The sequence below is a fragment of the Copadichromis virginalis genome, linkage group LG18 (genome assembly GCF_057382275.1).
Source record: "Copadichromis virginalis isolate Kocher_CV1m ecotype Utaka linkage group LG18, C_Virginalis_male_GT1.1, whole genome shotgun sequence".
Lineage (NCBI taxonomy): Eukaryota > Metazoa > Chordata > Actinopteri > Cichliformes > Cichlidae > Copadichromis > Copadichromis virginalis.
The window spans coordinates 12,570,057-12,592,373 of NC_140635.1; the positions used below are offsets into that span (position 1 = coordinate 12,570,057).

General features: G+C 37.6%; 1 protein-coding gene across 1 annotated transcript in view; it reads right to left on the reverse strand.

Moving 5' to 3' along the window:
* col11a1b (collagen, type XI, alpha 1b) overlaps positions 1–19,048 on the reverse strand; it is a 79,968-nt gene extending 60,920 nt beyond the window's left edge. The window contains exons 1-4 of the mRNA XM_085438555.1: positions 18,654–19,048; positions 12,386–12,550; positions 8,857–9,070; positions 7,038–7,200 (exon numbers count right to left, since the gene is read on the reverse strand). Coding sequence (XP_085294681.1) covers positions 7,038–7,200; positions 8,857–9,070; positions 12,386–12,550; positions 18,654–18,768 — 657 coding nt within the window. The 5' untranslated portion in view covers positions 18,769–19,048. The remainder of the gene's footprint in view (positions 1–7,037; positions 7,201–8,856; positions 9,071–12,385; positions 12,551–18,653) is intronic.
* Between the last annotated feature and the right edge of the window lie 3,269 nt (positions 19,049–22,317).

Sequence of the window (22,317 nt, forward strand, 5' to 3'; positions counted from 1 at the left end):
GCAGATAAATAACCAAGGCCTGTACTTATCTAAGGCTGTCTGTTTTTCATGAGCTTTTGGAAAAGGAAATTAGATCCCCGCTCCCAACTGTTTCATCAGCCAAAGGCTCTTTTTCCATGATCGTCTCCGAAGGAATTTCTAAACCAGGAACTGCTTTACTACTGATATGAAGCATTCTATCTATACCCATCTACCATATGGGCACCTCAGCTGACTTTTTCAGAATCCACATGGACTAAGAAATTCAGTGGACAAACAAACAAGGAACATAACCTGAGTGCTGCATGAAGGTGAAGAGAGGCCACAAACAGGGTGGCCCCTAAAGAGGAAGCACATACATGCACATTGCATTAAATTACAAGAGGCAACATCTGTATAAGCTTAGATCTCTGGAACACATTAGAGACTAACCGCCCTGTGCTCCCATCATATGTGACCAGTATATTTCAACAGCCTATTAAACAACCAAAACAACAACAACTAACATACGTAAATAAATTTGACATATGGCTTAATGAAAGGATGTTAATGGCATATGTGCCATTTATTCTACAATTATCATAATTATGTTTGCCTATGACTCATTTGAAAATCCATCTTTCCATATGCATACATAGATTTTCCATGTAAAGACGATAACCTGTCTAGAGAAAGAAGGTGCTGGTGGTAAATGTTGGTAAAGCAATAGGAAAGAAAGAGATTACCTGCACCTGCTGTAACACTGACTGAAAGGAACAACAAAAGCTACAATGACAAGTCCCCCCTCAAACTAATACTCTAGCTGCTTGCTTGTTCTTTTTATAATTTACTACAAATGTATCCAAACTCAATGGTAGAAGCTAGAACCGTTAATAACACAGACATACTGATTTTAGCAGAACTTCTTTCTGTTTCCTCTTTCTTCTATGAGTAGACAGTAACTTTTCAATTTCATGCTTTTCCAGTTCCTTCACTTAAGCATAGTTTGGCACTGGACAAGGCAACAATATATTTACTATAACAAGAAAATATGCACGAGTCCAAAAATGTCACCCAGGGATTTTCAAAAGACCACACACACTTGGCCCATTTATGAAGCCTGACAGTGATTCAGTCACCCCCAAATTCCACAATCAGCTTCTCATTCCTTGCCCTCCTGCTCTACCCCACCCTGGATTTATTCCTTGTCTTCATCTTGGTGCATTTGTTGATGTTAGTGTCTGTATTGCATTGCACAGCTCTCTGGCATTTTTTAGTTCTTCCTCAGAGTTATAGGAATGATCCACAGCAATGGTGTGGATCTCCTCAGAGTTGGCATGGACATAATGGGATGAATCATCTGTCTAAGCCACACTAGAATAAATCAATGAATGGATCCGCGGACAATGTGCATGTGTGTAAAACAACAGCCTCGACACATGTTAACTGTCATCTCCTGCTTTCACAGCAAACTTTAACCAAAGAGCAGGACATAAAAAGGATGAGCCACTAATCAAAGAAAAGCTCTGCAAATTTATCTTTAATGCACAGGAAAACCATTTAATTCACTAAATATTTACACAAGAGTAAGGAAAATAAATGTGGGCTGTTTTGTTTCTTAAATGTGCACATTTCACATTTGATGTAGCTTGCCATCATCAGTGTGTGATTGTGTGTGTGAATGGGTGGATGACTGGATATGTAAAGCGCTTTGGGGTCCTTAGGGACTAGTAAAAGCGCTATATAAATACAGGCCATTTACCATTTGATTTTAAGCAAAGAGGGATAAAACAGAAGACAGACACTCTTAGATGTCCTTGGGTCTATGACCAGGGAATTCTAACATCTGCTGCAAGTAGTCGCCCTTGCTAACAAGGAAAAAGAACTGCACATGGAAAATTACATGCAGGCGGACGGTTTGTTTCTTATCTATAAAACCCATCCTTACTTTTTTTTGTTATGAAATATTTACTTTTCCTAGAAATGTTAGCCCTTAAAACTGACTTTCTTTGCTATGCAGATGACACCCACCTATATTTCCCCATAAAGTTTGGTGCTACAGATACATCTTGAATTATCTCCTGCTAAAGATTGGCCTCTTTCCAGTCCCTTTTAAACCTCAGATTTATTGTATGGGTTTGTATCAATTAGTTGTAATATTAGCTGCATTATTTAAAATGTTTTTAATCAGTGTGCCCCTTTTATGTTGCCTCAGAAATCTTTTTTGTTTTTAATTGTTTATGTTAATGCTTTACCCTGCTTTGAAGTTTTAAACTGTTACTCTTTTGTATAATATCTTGTCTTTTTTCATAAAGCACGTTGTTTTTAACACAGGTATGGTGTTGATTGTGATGATATTTGATAATTAGCACACATTTCTTCATCCATAAGTCTCAACATTCATTATTTATTTAATTTCATTGTGCATCCTTTTAGACATTATTCATTCTCATTTCACATATATTTTTAAGACTGTGAAGACTTTTACTCTTAACCGTAATACTGCCTTGATTTTTGTTCCTGCAGACTGTGTATATCTGCAATTGGTTAAATAAAATGACATTGAGTCAGGCTGTGCAGGATATTAAATTCAAGGTGGATGTCCACAGTTTCTAAGAGAAATCTGTTTGTATTTAAAGTATTTAAAAATATGAAAACTAGAATGAACTGCAATCCTAAAACATAGACTTAATTCAACTTAATTTATGAGTTATTGCCAGAGAAAAAGACCTGTCCTATAAAGATGTGAATGTAGTGTGATGTAGTCTGGTATCTGTTCTGATTAGTCAATATAACGACAGGTTATTTTTCTTTGTCTTTGGGATTGAGAATGACTGACCAAGAAAACGGAATTTGCCACCATATGCTCAATCACTTACACAAAAAGACTTGACCTTGTAAGCGTGCTAAGACATGATCCATAGTTTCCTCTATGACAGTAGGTAAATATGGCACTAAATGTTACTGCCTGTGGACAGGTATACCAGGTAGTTTTAACTTGTGGAGGGAAAATTAATACACAGAGAACACATAGTTATGAAAACACTATGTAAGCTAACAGCTAGCCTTACTTAACATAAAATTTGGGGTGCTCCAAATATTTCACTGAGCCAATAAAACTTTTCACTGGAATTACTTTGTAGAATAAAATAAATAAAACTTCAATAAAACAGCAGGTGAACCTCTGAGGGCACCATGTCCATCGTGCATAGGTGTTATTGCAGATGTTTTAGCTTTTTAAATTAAAAAAAGCATTTTAAATAGACACTGCATATAATTATTTTTATTTTTTCTCACAGTAATTCACTCGAGTATTTTCTTTACTTAACTTCTCACACATACCTCTGAACAAGCTTGGCATACTGATCATATGCAACGCCTATTTTTCCAAACTCTGGGGAGGGAATACATCTTGAAAGAGCCAATACACAAATGGAATTTCAAAACTGTACAAGTACAACAATTAACCAAGTAGCACAAAGGAGGAAAAGTGTATAATACTCTCCAGATTTCTTACAGTATTTCATCAAATGCAGACACTGTGGTCAGCGCAGGGATAACGTTTCTTCTCAAGCACTGGGGGCATACAAATGTCTTGCACCCTTCAAATATTAAAACATTTGGCCTGCCAGTAGCTCACAAAACTGTTGAACTATTTGAACCATCTGTTTGCCTGTCTGCCCACACTTTCCTCACTTCTTTCTCTGTCACTTTTTCCTTGATCTGCTCTTTTCTATCAGGCAGTTCTTTTTTATTACTTTGCTCAAAATACAAAGGTAACAAATGGTGGGACTGAACTATATGCAATTATATATGTAACTAGGGCTAATTTATAGGGAAAATGCTACAGAACAAAAATGTTCTCATTTACAAATCACAGTGAACAAAAAACATAAGCAGTGACTGATGACATTCTCATCAACCTTGACATTAAATACGAACATTCCTATTACACAATCTTTACCAAAACATGTTGTGACAGATATTAGAGGGTGAAAATGACTGAGGCAGATGAGAAACACTCACAGCGCTCAACTTCTCTCAAGCCAATCATAAACAATGATTCACTTTAAGGCTAAGAGCACATCAGACTCTTGTTATATTCCCCTGCCAAGGACTGTCCTGCTTGAGGGACAGTGTTTTGGAATGAAACACTGTCCCTGTGCAGCAATGACAGACACATACACAAACCATCTCCGCCTCTCTCTCTCCGACATACACACATGGACGCTCACACTTTTTCGCACAAAACAACACAAACGTAAACACAGAGACAGACATCTGGCACAAACAAAGAATCCTTTAAAGTCTGAAAAGTCGATTTGCGTAAAAACAAGAAGAGGAGATGATTTTACTTTGAATATCTTGTGGCTTTTATTTCAAAGAAGAAAGAGGGGGGGAAAGGCATTTGGAGACCCGGTCAGTGAGCATATCTCTTAAACAGCTGTGCAATCCTAGCCAAGACTAAGCACACACTGATCATATTTTCCCCTAGCGTTCACTCTTCGGTGCGCTTCCAGCTTTGACACCTGCTTATGCAATCTACTGCAGTAAGGTAACCTACTCACAGCAACTGGAATGAGAACGCATCATAGTGTAATTACACATAAACACAAGCTTTTTTTGCTCACCAGCCACAATTAGTATTTTAGATTGAAGAAGACTGTTCAGTCTAAGAAGATTGTTTCTTAGAATTGCACATTATCAAATCTGTTAACCTATCTGAAGGTTTGCTGCAGGTAAACTAAGTAAACTAAGTCTATGGTGTCCACTTTTTGTGAGTGTGAGACCAAAACGTGGACACCATAGCTTAATAGAACTTTAAATAAATGGAAACAAATTACATTCTGTTTCTTTATGAACAAATGATCTATTTAAAACACGTGGAGCAACTTCGAGAAAGTTAATTAATGAATTTATCTATATCTGAAGCTTTAGAGGATTTGGTAGGCATCCTTTAAAACTTCAAAGCAAGTCAGGCGTAACTCTTACTCCCAGCCGTCACGCTACACTAAGGTGAATGACTCATAGCTCTGTATTCAGTATACAGGCATGAATGTTATCAGGCACCTCTTAGACTGAAAGCATTTTTTAAAAAACACAATGTCTTCTCCACCAGCTATGTAATCAAGTCAGATAGAAATCCAACTGAAATGAATTCAACATTTTAGAGTGAAAACATCATTTTTGGTGTACCTCCACAAATTTTTAACATGAGTACATTTTATATATAAAAGACTATGAAAGAACTGGTCTGCTGATTGCAAAGCTGTTTCAAATTTTCACAATACATTTATCGAGATAGTCCGGAAAGTTTCCGCAGCCTACAAGGTATTCTGTGATATGCCTATAACAGCTGTAAATTTACAAAGAATCCCAATGCATAACTTAATGAGCAAACTCTAAACATAGCACATGGCTTTCATATACTTTCAAACACGCTTTTATCTATAAGAATATGCTAACAAACAACTTTGTGGCCAGTAAGAATTTTTTCCAAAAACAGTGCAGCTTGCCCACAAGTAGCAATTTTAAAATCAACACGTCTTGTGTTATTACACTTGAAGTGGAAATAATTACAGCTTAAGATACAATTCTAGCTGGAGCTTACTGTGTGATGCACTGATCAAAAACACCTTGCAAATCATAAAAAACGTCTTGGAACACAAGGAATCATTTTCTTCTTTCTAGGTTTTACAAAGAGCGCATCCTACATTGCTCTGTAATTTAATATCATTTAGCTTATTGTATTTTGAAACAAAGAACACTCACGCAAGCCAAATGAGAACTATTAAATCAGACTTAAAAACAGAAAAGAATGACTGTGGTAAGTTTTCACTTTATCCCCTTTAATCTTATTCACCTTAATTATATTAACCAGAAATCACTTTGGAATTCATTCATTCATTATGACCTAAAACTAATTTATTTCATTATAGTTAATGACATATGCATAAAAATAAAGCTGTAAATTGACATGGGGAAAAAACATATAAGTGAAGAGAAGCAACATCACAATTTCAAGTGGTTTCACTGTGGAAAGGCATCTCTGACCTAGAAGCAAACTTTTTGCTGACTGCCGAACTTAGCAAGCATTCTACATTCAGCTAGCCTCCAAGCAAGCCTAATGCGTTTCATGCCATCATTTATTTCACATCTGCTGCTGAGCACAAAGTTACCAGTTCCCAGAACCATTTTATCACTGTCCTCTTAATTTTGATTCTGCTTCTCACAGTTACTGATCAATTGTGACACAATTAATTCATAAAAAAACATAATATAGTTTAGGCAGTCGACATCGAACAGACCCCTTTATTTCCTTTGTAGTTAAATATCCAAATCAAATTAGTGCTGAGAGAAAAAAAAAACACATTGAGTAGCACACTGTGCAAGTAGCCTTCATAATAACATTGCCTATGGCTCTTGCCAAGTATACAAAGCCAATATTGTTGTTCTGGCCAATAAAATTCCCTATTATATATATGCACACAGAATGAAAGGCAAATAAAATGTCTGGCCTTAAAGCTTTTGGACTCTAAGTATTACAAACTACAATTGTCACAGTGTTAAATGGAAATCATTGAGAATAATACTCACAATGTGCGTGCAATTAAGCTTAAACAGAAAAGAGAAATTGTTGGCATCTAGGTCAGTTTTCTGTAATAGTTTCAAGGCTTAATGAATGCAATCTATTGGTGAATGTCTGCATTACACATATGTAAGACATTCCTATTGCAATTATGTGTAAGCAGGTTTTTACCTGTATAGCACTGAATCTTTGCAAACTTTGTACACCCATAACTCCATAAAAATGATCATACTCTAAAAAAAACTGTATTCAAGTCTTCTGCCCAGATGCAGCCTAGGAAAGCAATAAAGCAACAATATGACTGCAACAGGCTTGCAGCTATTCACACACCACATGGTATAAGTTTCTCTTGTCTTATCACCTAGCTTGCTGTAAAACAAATTAGTCCCAAATTTGACAACGGTCTTTAAAATAATTTCACAACATAAACACCACCAACCACACAGAGAAAATACTTCAGGTGAGAAGATATTCAATATGGCCGTCATACCTCAAAGACCTCTTCATCTAGGATTCGGGTGCCAAAGACTGTGATGCCCTCTGTGCTGATAATGGCATGGTCACTTCTGGCGAGTGGTCTTGTCACCTTTTTCTTACAGTCCACAATGATGGTAACGCTCTTCTTCTCCACACTGATAGCTACACGATGCCATCTGTTTAACAAAGAAGGACATCAGAAATACAACAATGACCCTCTGAGTTTTAGGAAAACTGCTTCAGTCCACGGCTAAGGGAATAGTTAACATTTAGTTTAGGAAGTGGAAACGCTTACCAGTATTTGCTATCACATCTGGAGTTGGATATGAAGCTCTATATGATTATACTGGTAAATACAGTCACAGGACTTATTAGCTAGATCAAGCTAGTACTGGTTTAGACCTCCGTTTGCCTTCAAAACTGCCTTAATTCTTTTGAGGCACAAATTTGACAAGGTACTGAAAACAGAGATTTTGGTCCATATTGCTAGGACAGCATCCATCATATGTATCTCACATTTCACTACATCCCAAACATGCTCTATCGGACTAAGATCTTTAGGTCAGTATAGTGAACTTATTCACTTGTTCAAGAAATCATTTGAGATTATTTGAACTTTGTGATGTGACACACTATCCTGCTAGAAGCAGCCATCGGAAGATGGATACACATTGATCATAAAGGGATACTCATGGTCAGCAACAACACTTGTAAATGATGCTGCTGCTTCCAATCAGATCAAAGGCCATTCTCTGTAAACCCTATAGATTATTGTATATAGGGAAATACCACTAGATCAACAGTTGCTAAAATATTCAAACCAGCCCACCTGGTACCTACAACCACACTCAAAGTCACTTAAATTGCCTTTTTTCTCCATTCTTATGCTTATTTTAAACTTCAACAGCTTATCAGGATTAGCTGAAGTTCAAAAGCAGTTGAGCTGGTCCACTGAACAAAGTGGCCAATGAGCGTATGTAGCTTAGCTTAACTTAGTCTAATGTGTAGAAGGATAAAACAGCTAGCCTGGCATCAATGTACCAGCTTGCACTGGCACAGTGCTATTTGCCCTGTGGCATCTGGAGAGCTATGCATAAATTTCCAAGAAGTACATGCAAAAGTTGTTTTTTTGTTAACTATGAAAGTATTCTTCAGTTTTTGCCAGAAGAGCATGTGAGTATTTTCAAACTAGTTGGACTAGTCCTATGAATGGATCCACATTGATTGAGCTGTATATTTTCACTATTTATCACCAACAAAGAACAACTCATGAAATCGCTGCAAGGCATTTCTGTTGGCATTTATATGAAAGATTGCTGGCAACTTTTAACAATGATTTGTTTCAGCTTCATTGGACAGCTATGAGAATCCTGTCCTTTACTGCATATCAGTGTATAGCAGTGTAGCTGTAAATAATTTAGAAAGGCTGTCATTAAATTGTTGCCAGCAATTTATTTGCCATTACTGTCTGAGTTGTTCCATATGGTGTTAATGACTGAACAACATATGATGATAATAAATGTGCAGAGCTGCGTGTCAGTTTACCAGGCTGGAAGAGTTAAGTATGCACTGAGTGCCTGAGAAAATACTAACAGAGCGGTTCTGCTTAGCACAAAATATAACCTGAATCTTTTAAAATAGAAAAAATTACCCTAAATGTACTGCTTGTGAGCTAACCTCACAATTTCCATAACAAACAAACTCCAGATTTTGAGATATTGCTGAGATAATGGGATAACTGCACGTGGCATAGAAAATGTACTATTTAGGGGACACAAAAGTCTTTCATCTACATTTTCTCTTCTAGTGTGTTAAAGCGCTCCGTCACTTACTTGCCATCAGAAAGTTTGACGGAACGGAACAAAGGGTACTCGTCTGGGACAGGCTTGCCATGCTGGTCCTCATATTGGAAGATAGGGGAACGGCCCACCTCTACTCCAAGCTGCTGCACGCCTTGCTGGTTGTACACAGAAAGCAGGAAGGACTGGAGGCCAGCCTTGGGCTTGATGGTAAACACTATAGAGAAATCCTCTGGGAATACCCCCCCTAAAGGTGGAACACGTAAGAGAAATATTGGGCTGTCACATTAGTAAAGATGAATATAGAGTTTATATAGTCCTAAAATTGCTGAAATGAACATGTTTTACACCAATATTCTGATTAAGAGCAATGTAACGATAAAACAGCAGACATGAAAGCTACATAGCAGAACCAAGATAGATTTAATAGTTTAATAAAAAATATCTCTTATGGGAACTTTATTATTTCATTTGTTTGGTGTTTATCAACACTTCTTTTTGCCATCTCACTGTGTACAATGATATAATGAACATAAACAGAAGGACATGATAAATTAACAAACATGTCAGCGTTTTTACTTGCTCATGGGCACAGAGTGTGTATTTTGCTTGTAATAATTAAAAACTTTCAAACTGTCCTCCCTTAAGAAGCATTTGTGCTACTGGAGACTTCCTTTTACCTTGTGCCCTGTCTTACAAACCTTCTTCTGATGTTATAACTAGGGCAATTGTATTGTAATTAGTAGAGAGAACTGCTTTTGCTCCAACTTTCTCTCCTCAGATTAACCCACAAAGTCTAGACTACTGGACGCGAGTCCGTTTTACTGGGGAAGTTAAACGAAACCTTGGCATGTCCTGAAAGGCCTTGGTAGTGGTGATGCAGCCGTATTAACTTTATAAGGGCTATAAATACAGCAACTCAAACAAATGTCATATTTTTGTGAACATAATAGTTTGGTTCAATGAAAAAATAACTAATACTAGCCAAATAAAAGTCCAATTATTCTGACTGAGGACATTTTGACACTTTACTTCATGACACCTCCAACACCTCACCTCTCAGGCTCACTCAATATTACTCAAGTTTCCATTAGTGAACATGAGCATGCTGTCCAGTTAAGCCAAAAATTACACAGGCTTATTTTCTAATTCCTTCAATTACTGCATTTTAGTCTTTCTTTTTGCTCTTTGAAATGTAGCCAGATTCAAAAAGAGTAACACACACTGCACTGACTGGGACATTTCATTTCACAGCAATGAATCCTTAATAAATTTCTCTCACTTTGCTGGAAGTCCATTTTGAGTAAGTAAGCAACTGGGGACCATTTCTAAACTTTGCCCTAGTAGTAAATGAATAACAGGCCGCAAAGGGAGGCATGATTTGTTTGAGCAGCCATGCAAGCAGCAGTGGTATATTATAATTTGGGGGACTAGAAAGAGATCTCATATTTTTTTTCCAGATTAGCTTCTCCTCACTGCCTCCCTGTTAAAACCAGAGGTCTCAGTGTGCAGCTCTACTTGTGGTTCCTCAAGCTTGCAAAAGGTAGATTGGGAGGCAGATGCTTCAACATATGGTTCTCCTGCACCAAGCTTCCAGTTTGGGTTTGAAAAACAGACTTCCTTTCTACTTCTGAAAGTCAGTTTAAATTTTGCTTTTTGATAAAGGATATAGTTAGGTCTAAATCAGGTGAACGATCCCTTCATTGAAGATACTCTATTGTGGAAACAGACACTGTGGCCCTAGCCCAGATTCATTCCTATCTGACTCCTTTCACTTCCCTGTGACAGGGTGTAGGTTGGTGCATTGTAAAGTCTCTTTGAACAAGTCCACATGGTTACAAAAAGTGGCAGGCACATGGATGTCTGCTTAGAGCTTCCTGTTCACCAACTGATGACAACATTTATGCCACTCAGACCCAAGAGAGGCCTAGCAAACCTGCAGATGGGGAAACTAGAACACACATATTAGTTTTGCTGCTATAAGCTCAGGCTGCTGGGGAACTTCCTATGATACACTGAGCATTTCCGCTTCCCCTTATCACTCTCCATACTTTTATAGGTCACTCCTGCATGTGAATACATTTTGTCTTCTCTCTCCCATAGGTTGCCCTATGTTTTACAGGAACACCATGATTTTCTAATATTTCAGACTTAAAAAATCAACTAAAAATTTGACATTTGGCAAATTTGCTTCTGTTAGTAGATAATAGGTTTTGTTCTCTGCAATTAATTACTGAAATTGGGATTTGCCGAGTTTTGTTTAAAATCTACTTCCTAATAAAATAAATATGGATTAAGTTCTCAAAAACAGCCTAATAAAATAAATGTGGCCTCTCAAAAACAGAAGGGCAACACACTCCAAATGCACATACAGTACAATATGAAAAACCCTTCTAAATTTCACTACCTTAACCACAGACTGAGCATCCACATCTGCCAGCAATTAAACTTGAGGAAAGACACTTTGTTGGACAAGAGCAGTGTACAAAACAATAGACATGCTTTTGTTGTTTTTTTTGTAACAGATTTATCAGTTTTACCAAAATATCAAATAACAAAAATCTGGTGCTGCTCCGCTTACTTTAGCCATGTGTTTACACGCACCATTGTAGATTACCATCCCCTATGGGTTCTTGGAGCAAACTGAAATTCATTGGCATCCTCTAGAAAATGATTCTGGAAAGTCTGCACTGGATTTTAAATGACAGACTTTAACACTAAAGGATTTTATGAGTCATTTATCAAATCATTCTTTGTTATTTTTTGTGAAATACAATCATCTTTAACTCTTTTTTAAAACTTTATTATTCAGTGGTTCAAGAAAATAAAACTTAATCATCATACTTTAATCCAAACAACAATTGGCTTGAGCAGCCATGCAAGCACCATAGCTTCACCGATATCTGCCACCCTAACACTTTTTTCTCAGCTAAAATCTCTATGCCAGCATTGGATGAAGTTCCATAATACATTCATTTATTTTCCACGTTGGATGAATTCTAAAAACTGCTAATTTGGCAACGTTTCACCCCCAAATTGAGTCAGAATTACAATGTCTTTGACCTAAAAGCACCAAAACTTTTTAAATCAACCTTACTTACTCAACCTTACTTAACATTAACATTACACTTTACATCACCTGATGCCTTCAATTGCAATAATTTTACAATGGATATATTAGCAGTTGTCTAGAAAGCCTCACAAAGTTTCTAGTATTGTTGTACAATGTTAGTTGTAGCTTATCTTACAGGAAGGCTATTTTAAGTGCTTAAGTTTTTATGCAATATGATGGCAATTTCCATTACTAATATCTGAAATGAACTGGTCAAATTATGTAAAAACAGTCAAATTAAAGTGCATATTCCACACTACCACAAACATATGTGATCAATAAATAAAGTTCTCAACAACTTGTGTAATCCTCAAGACTCATTTTATAATCATTCTATGGTCTCTAGCATTTAAAATTGGGAGTGTTTGTTTGTTTATCTGCTTTATGGAAGACCTACTATTGTACTACTGTTTCAGTTCCAGTGTAAATACTGAGAAGTGAGGAGTTTACCTGGGAAAAGCTGCTTAGTCGGAGCACTGAGCTGAGTCCTTTTTCCCACTCGATAAGCTACGTCGGGTTTGGATCCTCTCCGCACTGTGCAGAAGCCTGCTGTTTTCCTTATTCCTTCAGGAGAGCTCTGAAAGTCCAGCACCTTCAGTACATCCACGGGTTCAGCTGTAGAGAGAGAGAACAATGAATTGATAAAAATCATCAACAATTTTTCTTATACAACAATTAGTAATGCACTAAAACACAATTTTTGCCACCACAAAAAATAAAATCATTACTTTATTAAGACTCAAAATTTATGTCAGATTTTCATGTACAGTTGTGAATTTTAGTAGTTGTAAATAAAACTACTTCCATGATGAGAAGCCCTGTAAATGAGATACTGTTACAAAGTTGCAACTCTTAAAAGTTGAGTGAATAAGTGAGTCCTCAGTCTGAATGACCATATCGCCAATTGCTAAACCTATACTAAGTGCTGCTGCTATGTAAATATAAGTAGTTAAATAAAATACCAGTTGAACAAAATGAAAGCTGAGCTGATTTATTGATTAATTAAATTTTTATTTTATTATGTTTTTAGTGTCTATGTTGCATGTAACTTTACAGTACACTATAAGCATAGTTAACAGAAAGTCTAATCCAACTTGGCATTTTGATGATAAATCAGCATTTACACTCATTACACCCCTTGCTTTTTCAAGCTTTTTCTTGGCCAAACCTGTCAGTTCAACCAGTTGTTGCTTTATGAGCTGCCTTGGCAGAGGAGCAATAAAAATGTTAGGAACCAGCAGACATAATTGCCCCCCTCCTTACCTCCCCGGTTACCCCCACAGCTAAAAGCCACAGCATCTATGGGATGATAAAAATCATTGCTGCTGATCACAGGGTCTTTGGAATAAGGAGAACACAGCAAGGGGTAGCTTTACAAGCTTCTTAACACTACTAAGCTCTTTTCTATCAATGGATCTGAAAGTCAGAGGTGAAACTGCACAGAACAGCTATAAAAACTATTTCCCATTTGCTCTCTCTCCTCCAATTATCAAACGCTTACTCCAACCTAGTCTTTTTTTTGCATGTCTCCTTCTCAAACAGTTTTTCTTCTTAAAACCCTATCTTGAGGCACATCATTAGTTACACTGTAATTACAGGGGATTTAGGTAGCCTAATAGTCTATCTTTAAGGTTTGTGTATATACGGAAGGGTTGACGTCCAGAAGAACGTAATTTGTTGATTAATGCATATCTGCCCGAGGCTGCATTTGCTGAAAAATATACAGTAAGAAAAAGTCAGCATTCAAAGATAATTATGAGTGCTGTCTTGCATGGGAAAGTAAATGGAAGAAATGTGTAGGCCTATCAGCAATCACCAATGCAGTCTAGTCATTTTACAGACATTCAATACTGCAACATTACTTTCTTTTAAAACAACGATATGTGTTTTTAAGGCTGGCTTACATAGTGTATTTTAGACTGACACACAAAACTTAAGTCGTATCTACAAAAAGCTAATATTACCCTTACCATCACACCCTGACTTCATCAATCTTGTGCTAGTAATGGACAGCTCAAATTTCAAATGCAGGTGCCAACCAGTTACACAGAAGCTATTTGAAGGTAATATTAGCTAACATAAATATGAGCTACCACAAGCTACTGGTAATACCATAACAGCAACAACAAAACCCCCGAAAGTAGTGGAACAGCTTTAATGTTTCAGTCCTAAATATGTCGTTTTCTTTCAAAAGTTACATAGCCTGGCTTTATATAAGAAGTCAATAATAAAGCTATGATTGATTTTTGTTTGTTAGCGCTACGTTTGAAATTTTAGTTGCTAATAATATACAAGCATTTCACAAAAATTTAAATATCAAACACTTCCCATAATTTAGCTTTTTTAATGACGCACACCAAATGTTATATAATCTCTGCATAGTAAATGTTAGTTTACTGAGACAAATTAAAACTTGAGCGCTACAAATGTTCTGCAGTATTGGCGAGAAACATGTTTTTAACCAAATCTTAATGAAACATTAAAAGTGGATATTTAATTTTCAATGGGGACTATCGTGCTTTTGCTTATTTTCGGTCTTGTGTGTATTGTTATAGTGGGTGTTACAATGAGGTATTTGCAAGTAATCCCTATGAGCCAAAAGCACAACCTTCCAGGAGCTCCATTTCATACGGGTTTCTTTCTACTCTGGGCAGATTTGCCTAATATGGTCATTTCAGGTGCACAGTTTTTTGCTGTTAGCACAGATGCCCCAAACTTCTGATGAACACACCTTGGAAGGGCCAACCAATCAGACGAAGAAGAGCTGGTCTAAGGAAGTATAAGGGAGCTCAAACAGATTGTTTCAGATACTGAATAAATTAAGCAAATTGTGAATCATGCAATGATAGTTGGTAGACTCTATGAATAAAAGCGCATAGGTTGAAATAAGCAAAATAGGTCTCCTTTAAACTTGGGTTCAGCGCAGTTCAACCGCCATTACAAACCAAGTATATACTTTCCTTTAACAGCTACAGAAACCACAGAAATAAAAACCAGGACAACTGTGTCCAGATATCACACAACACATTTGTCTTTTGAATGAGTCAAGGATGAGTGAGTGAATGAGTCTTCAAAGGCCCAGTAATGATAAACAATGTCTGAATGGTCAGCTTAAAATCTCACAGGGACCAGAAGGACTTTAAAGAAAGGGAGATAATAGGCTTAAAGGGAACTCTCCCTTGCCAGGAAAAAAGCCTAGATTAATGTGTTTGATACTGGCAAGAAAACTTTGTGGGAAAATTATTAAAGGGGATCAGACAAAAGCCTTTCATGAAGTTTACAGTGCCGAAAGTCTCCTCATTGAACTTACACTACTCAGCTAAACTCTATGACATGGGAGGGAAATTTGGTTAAAACATATGAAGTAAAGATCAAAATCGCACATACATCATATTTCAATAACTTTAATGTAAAGTTTCATAAAAACAACCATTTGGGGTTTTTTTTAGGCAAACCACAGCCTAATTTGAATTGGCCTTTCACCATACCTTTAGATTGTGTCTTTTCTCAAAACATAAAAACATAATGCTGAAGGAATTATTATATAAATATTCAGCTGTACATTTTCCATTTTTTTAGTCATGTGGCACAAAAAGACAGGAAGTGCTGATGTAGCAGCTCCTGTTCACTTTTAGGAACCAAGAAAAGGTCTAATGGGTGGTGCTATAAGTTGACATGCTGAAACCATTATGGCTTTTTATACTGGCACCACTCCCTGTAGCCCCCCCCCTAACTAAAACATACACGAGACTAAAGTGAGAAGGCCCCATCCCTGTAGCTACTTCTCCCGTGACCAGAAAAATAACAACTTGAGTGGAGAATCAACCCGCTCATGCTCAGGGGTCGGGTCTGAAATTTTAGATCACGCGAAGCTTTCCAGATCTGCTCCTCGAGGCATTTATGCTGATATTGCTCCAGATAATCTGGTGCCACAGTGCACAATTCTTGAATTTCATTTGTTGAGCATGTGTTAGGCAAGCTGCTCTACTAAGAATCTATTTTTTAAGGCTTTTTTTTTTTTTTGCTGACACTGCACAAAAAGCTGTTTAACAGACGGAGCGACTTCTGACTCAAACACAGACAGACTTAAAAAAAAAAAGAGAGGAACTGACTGCCAGGTTTTAAACCTCACAAAAAATGCCTCATAAAAAGCAATACAGTCTGTGGCTCTTCTGAGTATTGTCCCAAGTACAGAGCTACTGGTTCTTGAAAAAAGTCAAGCTTGGACTAAAGGTCTCTTTGTGAGTTTCAGAATGCCTTTCTGCATTACTGCATACCTCAAGGCCTCATATATTCCAGATGTGCTGAATTGGCCAGGAACCCCCCACAGACCCACCCACCAGCATCCCATCACCCCCCTGTCCTCCCCCAAACTTTTCAGCTCCTTTCCTTCCACAACCATTCTTTCACAGAAGCCCTGAAAAACAGGCAATATCCCAAAACCATTAAAGATCCCAAATGAGTGGGCACAGCTTCATCCTGCCAAGGAGGTCGAGCCAACATAGCGTATACTGAAAAAAGATTCCCATCTTTCCACCCTAAAAAGAAATAAACCATATTCTAATGATAAGGATGTAAAACCACAAGAGAGAGAAGACAGTTCTCTCGTGCTAAAGGTACCAACGCAGTTTCAGACTCTCCACAGTCTAGTCTGAGGGGTAATTTGTCGGTCTCTATGATTTTTAATGACAGATCTTCTTATTTGCTGTCTGGGACCTGTGATATACTATCTGCCATGTTAACGATCTACTAACATGACAAACTTTGGTGATTCTTCCTCAGGCAATAAAGCGTGCAGTAACATGAAAAACCTCTGTTACATTCATTAAAGCATTTTAACCAGCAGACTCTAACACTATGAAATACATTTTTTTTTGGCAAAATGTCCAACTCTCCTCATCCCAACACTTCTCAGAGCAATACATTTTGATGTTTAAGTTTAGACTTGTGATTAACTTAATCTGTGACATTCTGACTTAATGTCTTTTGTGGCTCTGTGGTCATGCAGCGGCATCTTGGGATGACTTGTCTGTCTTTTTCGTGTCGCTGCCATCTACTGAGAGTTGGCAGCATAGGCAGCAATTAGTGTACACTGGAAACCCTGTAAATGTTTGCTAGCACATCATGCAATTATGGTAAGTTTAAATATCTGTCAGAATGAAGGAAGATGGGCAGTGCGAAAGCTGTGCCACTTAGATATTTGCTTTCATAATCTTTTCATTTTGCTTCTCTGCAATTTTCCCTCTGCTGAATCACTTTGTTGTGTATCACAGTACACAAAAAACAATGATGAATGATGATGGATTTAGACAGTGGTGGGCTTGTCCAGTTAGCATAAATTAGCCAAAATTACGTGTTACAATATATCATCTTCTGATTAGCATAGCCACTTAAGACACATTTTTATTTTCTGTCGCCATCTGAAAGGATCAATAATCACATATCTGGTATCAAAATAATACAAGTGTTTAAATAAGTCTACCCAAACAGATGCATAGTTCTGAAACACACACAAATTTATCTTGGCAAAAGCCACAGTTCACTATGAATACCTATGTGATTTCATTTGATCTTCAATTTCATCGTTTTTATGACCCACATATGTATTTTCAAAACAAAGAAAAATACTCCTTTCTTTTTTCCACCTCCCTCCCCTCCCTCTTCTTTTCCCCCCTCCTTGGACTAGGAGCCCAGATAATGTGGAAAGATGGTGATCCTTCAGGCCAGAATATGAGTCTCCCTCCCAGATTTCCACAGTCTCGTGCCCAGTTATTATATAAACTTACAAAACCCATCACAAAACCTATATGTTTAAAATTATACTGTGCTACTGTAAACTCCGTTGACAGCTGTCAGACTGTGAAATAAACATGGTAGGCTACAACTTTTCAATCAAAAGAACCAAAGTTTTCCACCACATTTAAACCATTTTGTGGATTTGATTAAAGCACTGGACTCTTGCTACATATTTATGCTGTAAAAACGTAAAGCATTATCCGTGGGCTCCTGGTCATTACTACCTAAAGTCGAGCGTAAAATTTCTGCGTAAAACCTGCAGTTTATTTTGTCTGAAGAAGGATTTAAGAGCCCTCTCTGACCACACCTGGATGGCATCCATCACTCACTCACATACTCAGAGGAAAGGGACATCTTCGCCTATGTGTGCCTATGTGTGCCAAGAATCAACTCTATAGCACTTGCGATATATAGCTTTAGATGACTTTAAAGTCGTTTCAAAACTATATAACTCTCTATATGTAGCTTTAGATAATTATACAAAGTTCAGACACATGTGACCGGGAAGACCACCTTAAAGATTCTGAAATCTTGAATATGTTGGAAAGTCACATGATACAGCTTCATTTTGGTGTCAGCATTTATGAAAAGAAGAATCTTTGGAATTCTTATGATACTTCTGATAAATGTATTTACGTTTTTTAAATAATATCGTTGACAAAAACAAACAAATAACAAAACAGGCAACGAGATTGAAAATGTTTACTTGGCAACTAAAAATGTATATAAACTGAGTTAAGGTGAGTTTAAGTGATGGCGCCCGGGACACCGGGCATTAATTGAAATGAAAGCTGAGACCGTTTATAGCTACCGACTAAGCCTACTGGCATCTGGGCTGCCTGCCAGCATGAGGCGCTTTCAAACTGTCAGGGATGCCCTAGACCCGGCACAGTGACTGAGGTGTATAGGAACAGCATCTTACCTGCTCTAACATTGGCAGCCTGGAGAATTAAAATAACTGTGACCGTAACGATTAGCGTTGAATCCCATAGCCACCTTTTCGTTTTCCACCTGGTGGTCCATCTTTGCATCTCCATGGTGAGCGCCCCCAGCTATACGGAAAACGGGCGACTTTCTTTACAATTTGATCCCGTCGACAGTCCACAAAAATGTGCTTATACTACAGCGCCATGTGGGAAAGTACAAGGATGCTTCTTACAGCCAGACTGGGCCCTTCAGATCCGATTCCCCTTTAGCCCAGCTCTCGCACTGGTGGCAAAGGGCTTTCATGAAAAAAGCGCAAGCCACTCCGTTCCCTGAGAGTTGTGCACCGTGAGGAGGCTGGACTAACGCCGCAACACTGAACCTGAACCGGCTCTGAGATACTGACACTGGAAAATCCTTCCTTCATCAAATCACCAGTTGGGAAAGTTGTCTCTGGGCCCGCCCCTTGTGCTTTGGATGAGGTCTAAACAGCAGCACGTAGAGCATCACTACATCCCAGTGCAAACTAATTATAGAAGACAGTACATGCCCTAGAGATACTACAGCCCGACAGTCTCAGTAGCATCTATCCTTAAAGACTGTACTTTATGGAGTTATGGAAAAAAAGAAGAAAAAAAGCGGCAAATAAGGAGAATTCCCTCATTTCCTAAATTTTAACCTGAAAGAAAAGAGCTTATATTAATGATAGAGGAGATACAGAAGTGGAGGCACTAAATGCAAATGAAGCTGTGGGGGGGAGCTGTTATTTTAGACGTTTCCTGAAAGCAAAAGAATGTGAAAAGAGTATGAATAGCTCCAGCATGGGCCAATGGTTAATATAAAAGCTTCTGTGGCCAAAATGGAATATTTTCCAGACTCCAGGAGTTTCCTCCAGAGCACTTAGATTTTCTTTCGGGTTTTTTTCCCCCTGCTGCCTGATAATTAATGGCAAACGATGACTGGAACAAGGAATGGGAGCACAGGTGGAAACTATAGTTCCCCTCCTGATTTGTTTTTTCTTGTGTGCCAGACAGATTTAACAGTACAATGGAAACCATTCTTGAAGAAACCACATTTTATAATATTTGTCAGCACAAATATTTACTTATCACAATGTAGGAAGTAGAGCTATTGGCTGAGAATGTTTAGTGTTCTGGGAAGAGATGGCTTTGCACAGGATTTGCAGTTGTGACCAAACTTAGTTAATGTATTTCTGGAATTAGGATTAAAACTGCAGAAAGCAATTGCAGCACAACTAAAATTCCTTTCAAAATGAGGTCACATACCATTTTTGCATGTTCGTGTTTTTGCTTGTTTTCTAAACTCTAGGTTGCAGGAATAGTGGTCTGATAATAGGTCCCACAAACATGGGATTTTAAAAAAAAATCTATTTGTTGTCTTTCACTACTGGTTTCTTTTTTTAAACCTTGTTCAACCTTTTTTTAACATCGATCAAGGCAAAGAGCCCTCTCTGCTCATATATTTGATCTTTCCTTTCCTCTCAGGTGGGAGTGGGCAGGTTCCACCCTGGATTATGCCTGCTGTTGGATCCACCTGTTTTTCTGCTCTTTAGCTGATGCACCTGTTTTTCATCTAATCATAACTCAACAGCACTTAAAGACCATCTCAAACAACTATTCTCTGCCAGTTTGTTGTCTATGGTTGCACTAATCAGGCTCTCTAATGCGCTTGTCTGTGTTATTTTGCAAGCTGCCTGTGCCAACATCATCTCTTTCGGTTTCAAGTAGTTTCATCCTATCAGCCAAAGAGCTTTCCCTCTGGATCAGACTCATCTGCCTTTTTTGTTCTTGCAAAAAAGGAATTGTGGGTAATTCACATACCTGTCCACTCTACACTGACCCCTGTCTTCTGGAACCTAAAAAAGTATTCATCTATCCATACATGGAATGGCCTTCTGGATCCTGTGTTTGAATGTGCATTGCATTTAAGATGTTCCCTAAGCCAACACTACCACCATTGTAGTTCTTTTAAAAGGCACAATTAAAAAATGGGAAGGTTAGTAACATCATTCCAGTTCTTCCTCACGTTCCCAGGAATTACTGTGCCAAATTCCATGGCAATCCTTCAATTACCAAAACAATAAACTGCGATAAAAAAATATCAAATCTATGGAGGTACCTAAAGGTTCAGTTAAATTTTCATGCCTGCCTAGTTGATGCTGAAATATTTTATGAAAAAAGAAAAAAGCTTTGCTGACTTCTCTGAAAGTCAAAAAATCAACAGTGTCATTAAGCTCCGGGAAATATGAAACAGAATTTAATATTAAAAGTATGTATCAAACATGCACCTGATGTAGTTCTGAACAGTAATAACAAACTTCATGATAAATCACTCTGCCATATCTCAGTCAAGCCGTCAGAAGCACATTGCAACAAAGTGCCAATGCACAATGTACAAGAAAGTAAATAAACCATCAATTAAAGAATGAAAAAATAAGAAAATTCTTAGAAATAGCCTTCATAAAATGTAAATCTTATCCTACAAGAATGAAATATAAGCAGTAAAGAAATATAAACAGCCACAGACCTAATTCAGTCACATTTGACTGAATTAGGTCTGTGGCTAATTATAGCATAAAATGGATTGGACAAATGAAATAACTGGAAATAAAATGTTCATTTCTAATACTTGAAAATCCTTTGCGGGCAATGACATCTTGCCTGAAGTCTTGAACTCATGGACATTGCCAGATTCTGGGTTTTTACCTTTTTTTTAGGCCTTTACTGCAGCAGCTTTCAGCTGCTGTATGTGTGTGGGCCTTTCACTCCAAAGTTTAGTCTTCAACAAGTAAAATGCATCATCAGTTGGATTAATACTTGACCATTCAAGAATATTTCACTCCTTTGCTTTAATAAACTCGTGGATTGCTTTGTATGTATGTTTTGGGTCAGTGTCCATCTAGATTATGAAATGCCACCCAATCAATTTGGCAGCATTTAGCTGGATTTGAGCAGACAGTATGTCTCTGAACACCTCAGAATTAATTCGACCTCTTCTGTTCATGCAGTCTTCACTTTATGGTAGACTTGGATATCGATATGGAGAGTGTTGTTCACTGGGTTGGCTGTGTTGAAGGGGGGTCGCCATTGAAATTATTCTGCGATCATCCACCACTGTTGTCTTCCATTGACATCTAGTCTTTTTTTGTGTTGCTGAGTTCAGCAGTGCTTTTTTTCTTTCTCAGGATGTAACAATCTGTAAATTTTGCCATTCTTACTATTGTAGAAATTTCTCGGATGGGCTTTTTCTGTTTTTACAGCTTAAGGATGGCTTGTTTCACAAGGGGAGCCTTTTAGACTGCATGTTGTCTGTTTATGGAAAAATAATCCAAATGCAACTACCAAACCTCAAATTAACTACAGGCCTTTTATCTGCTTAATTGATAATGACATAATGGAGGAATTGCCCACACCTGCCCAGGAAATAGCCTCTGAGTTATTTACTTTTGGTCCCTTTAAAAAGAGGGTGGCACATGTTAGGGAGGTGAAACTGCTAAACCCTTCATCCAGTTTAAATGTGGATACTGTAGAAAATGAAAGCTGAGAGACTACACATAATTTCCATGTCCTTTATATAACTATAATTGGAATTTGTTTAAGTAAGCAGGTAAAAAAGAAACCCAAAAAAACCTTGCTCCAGTG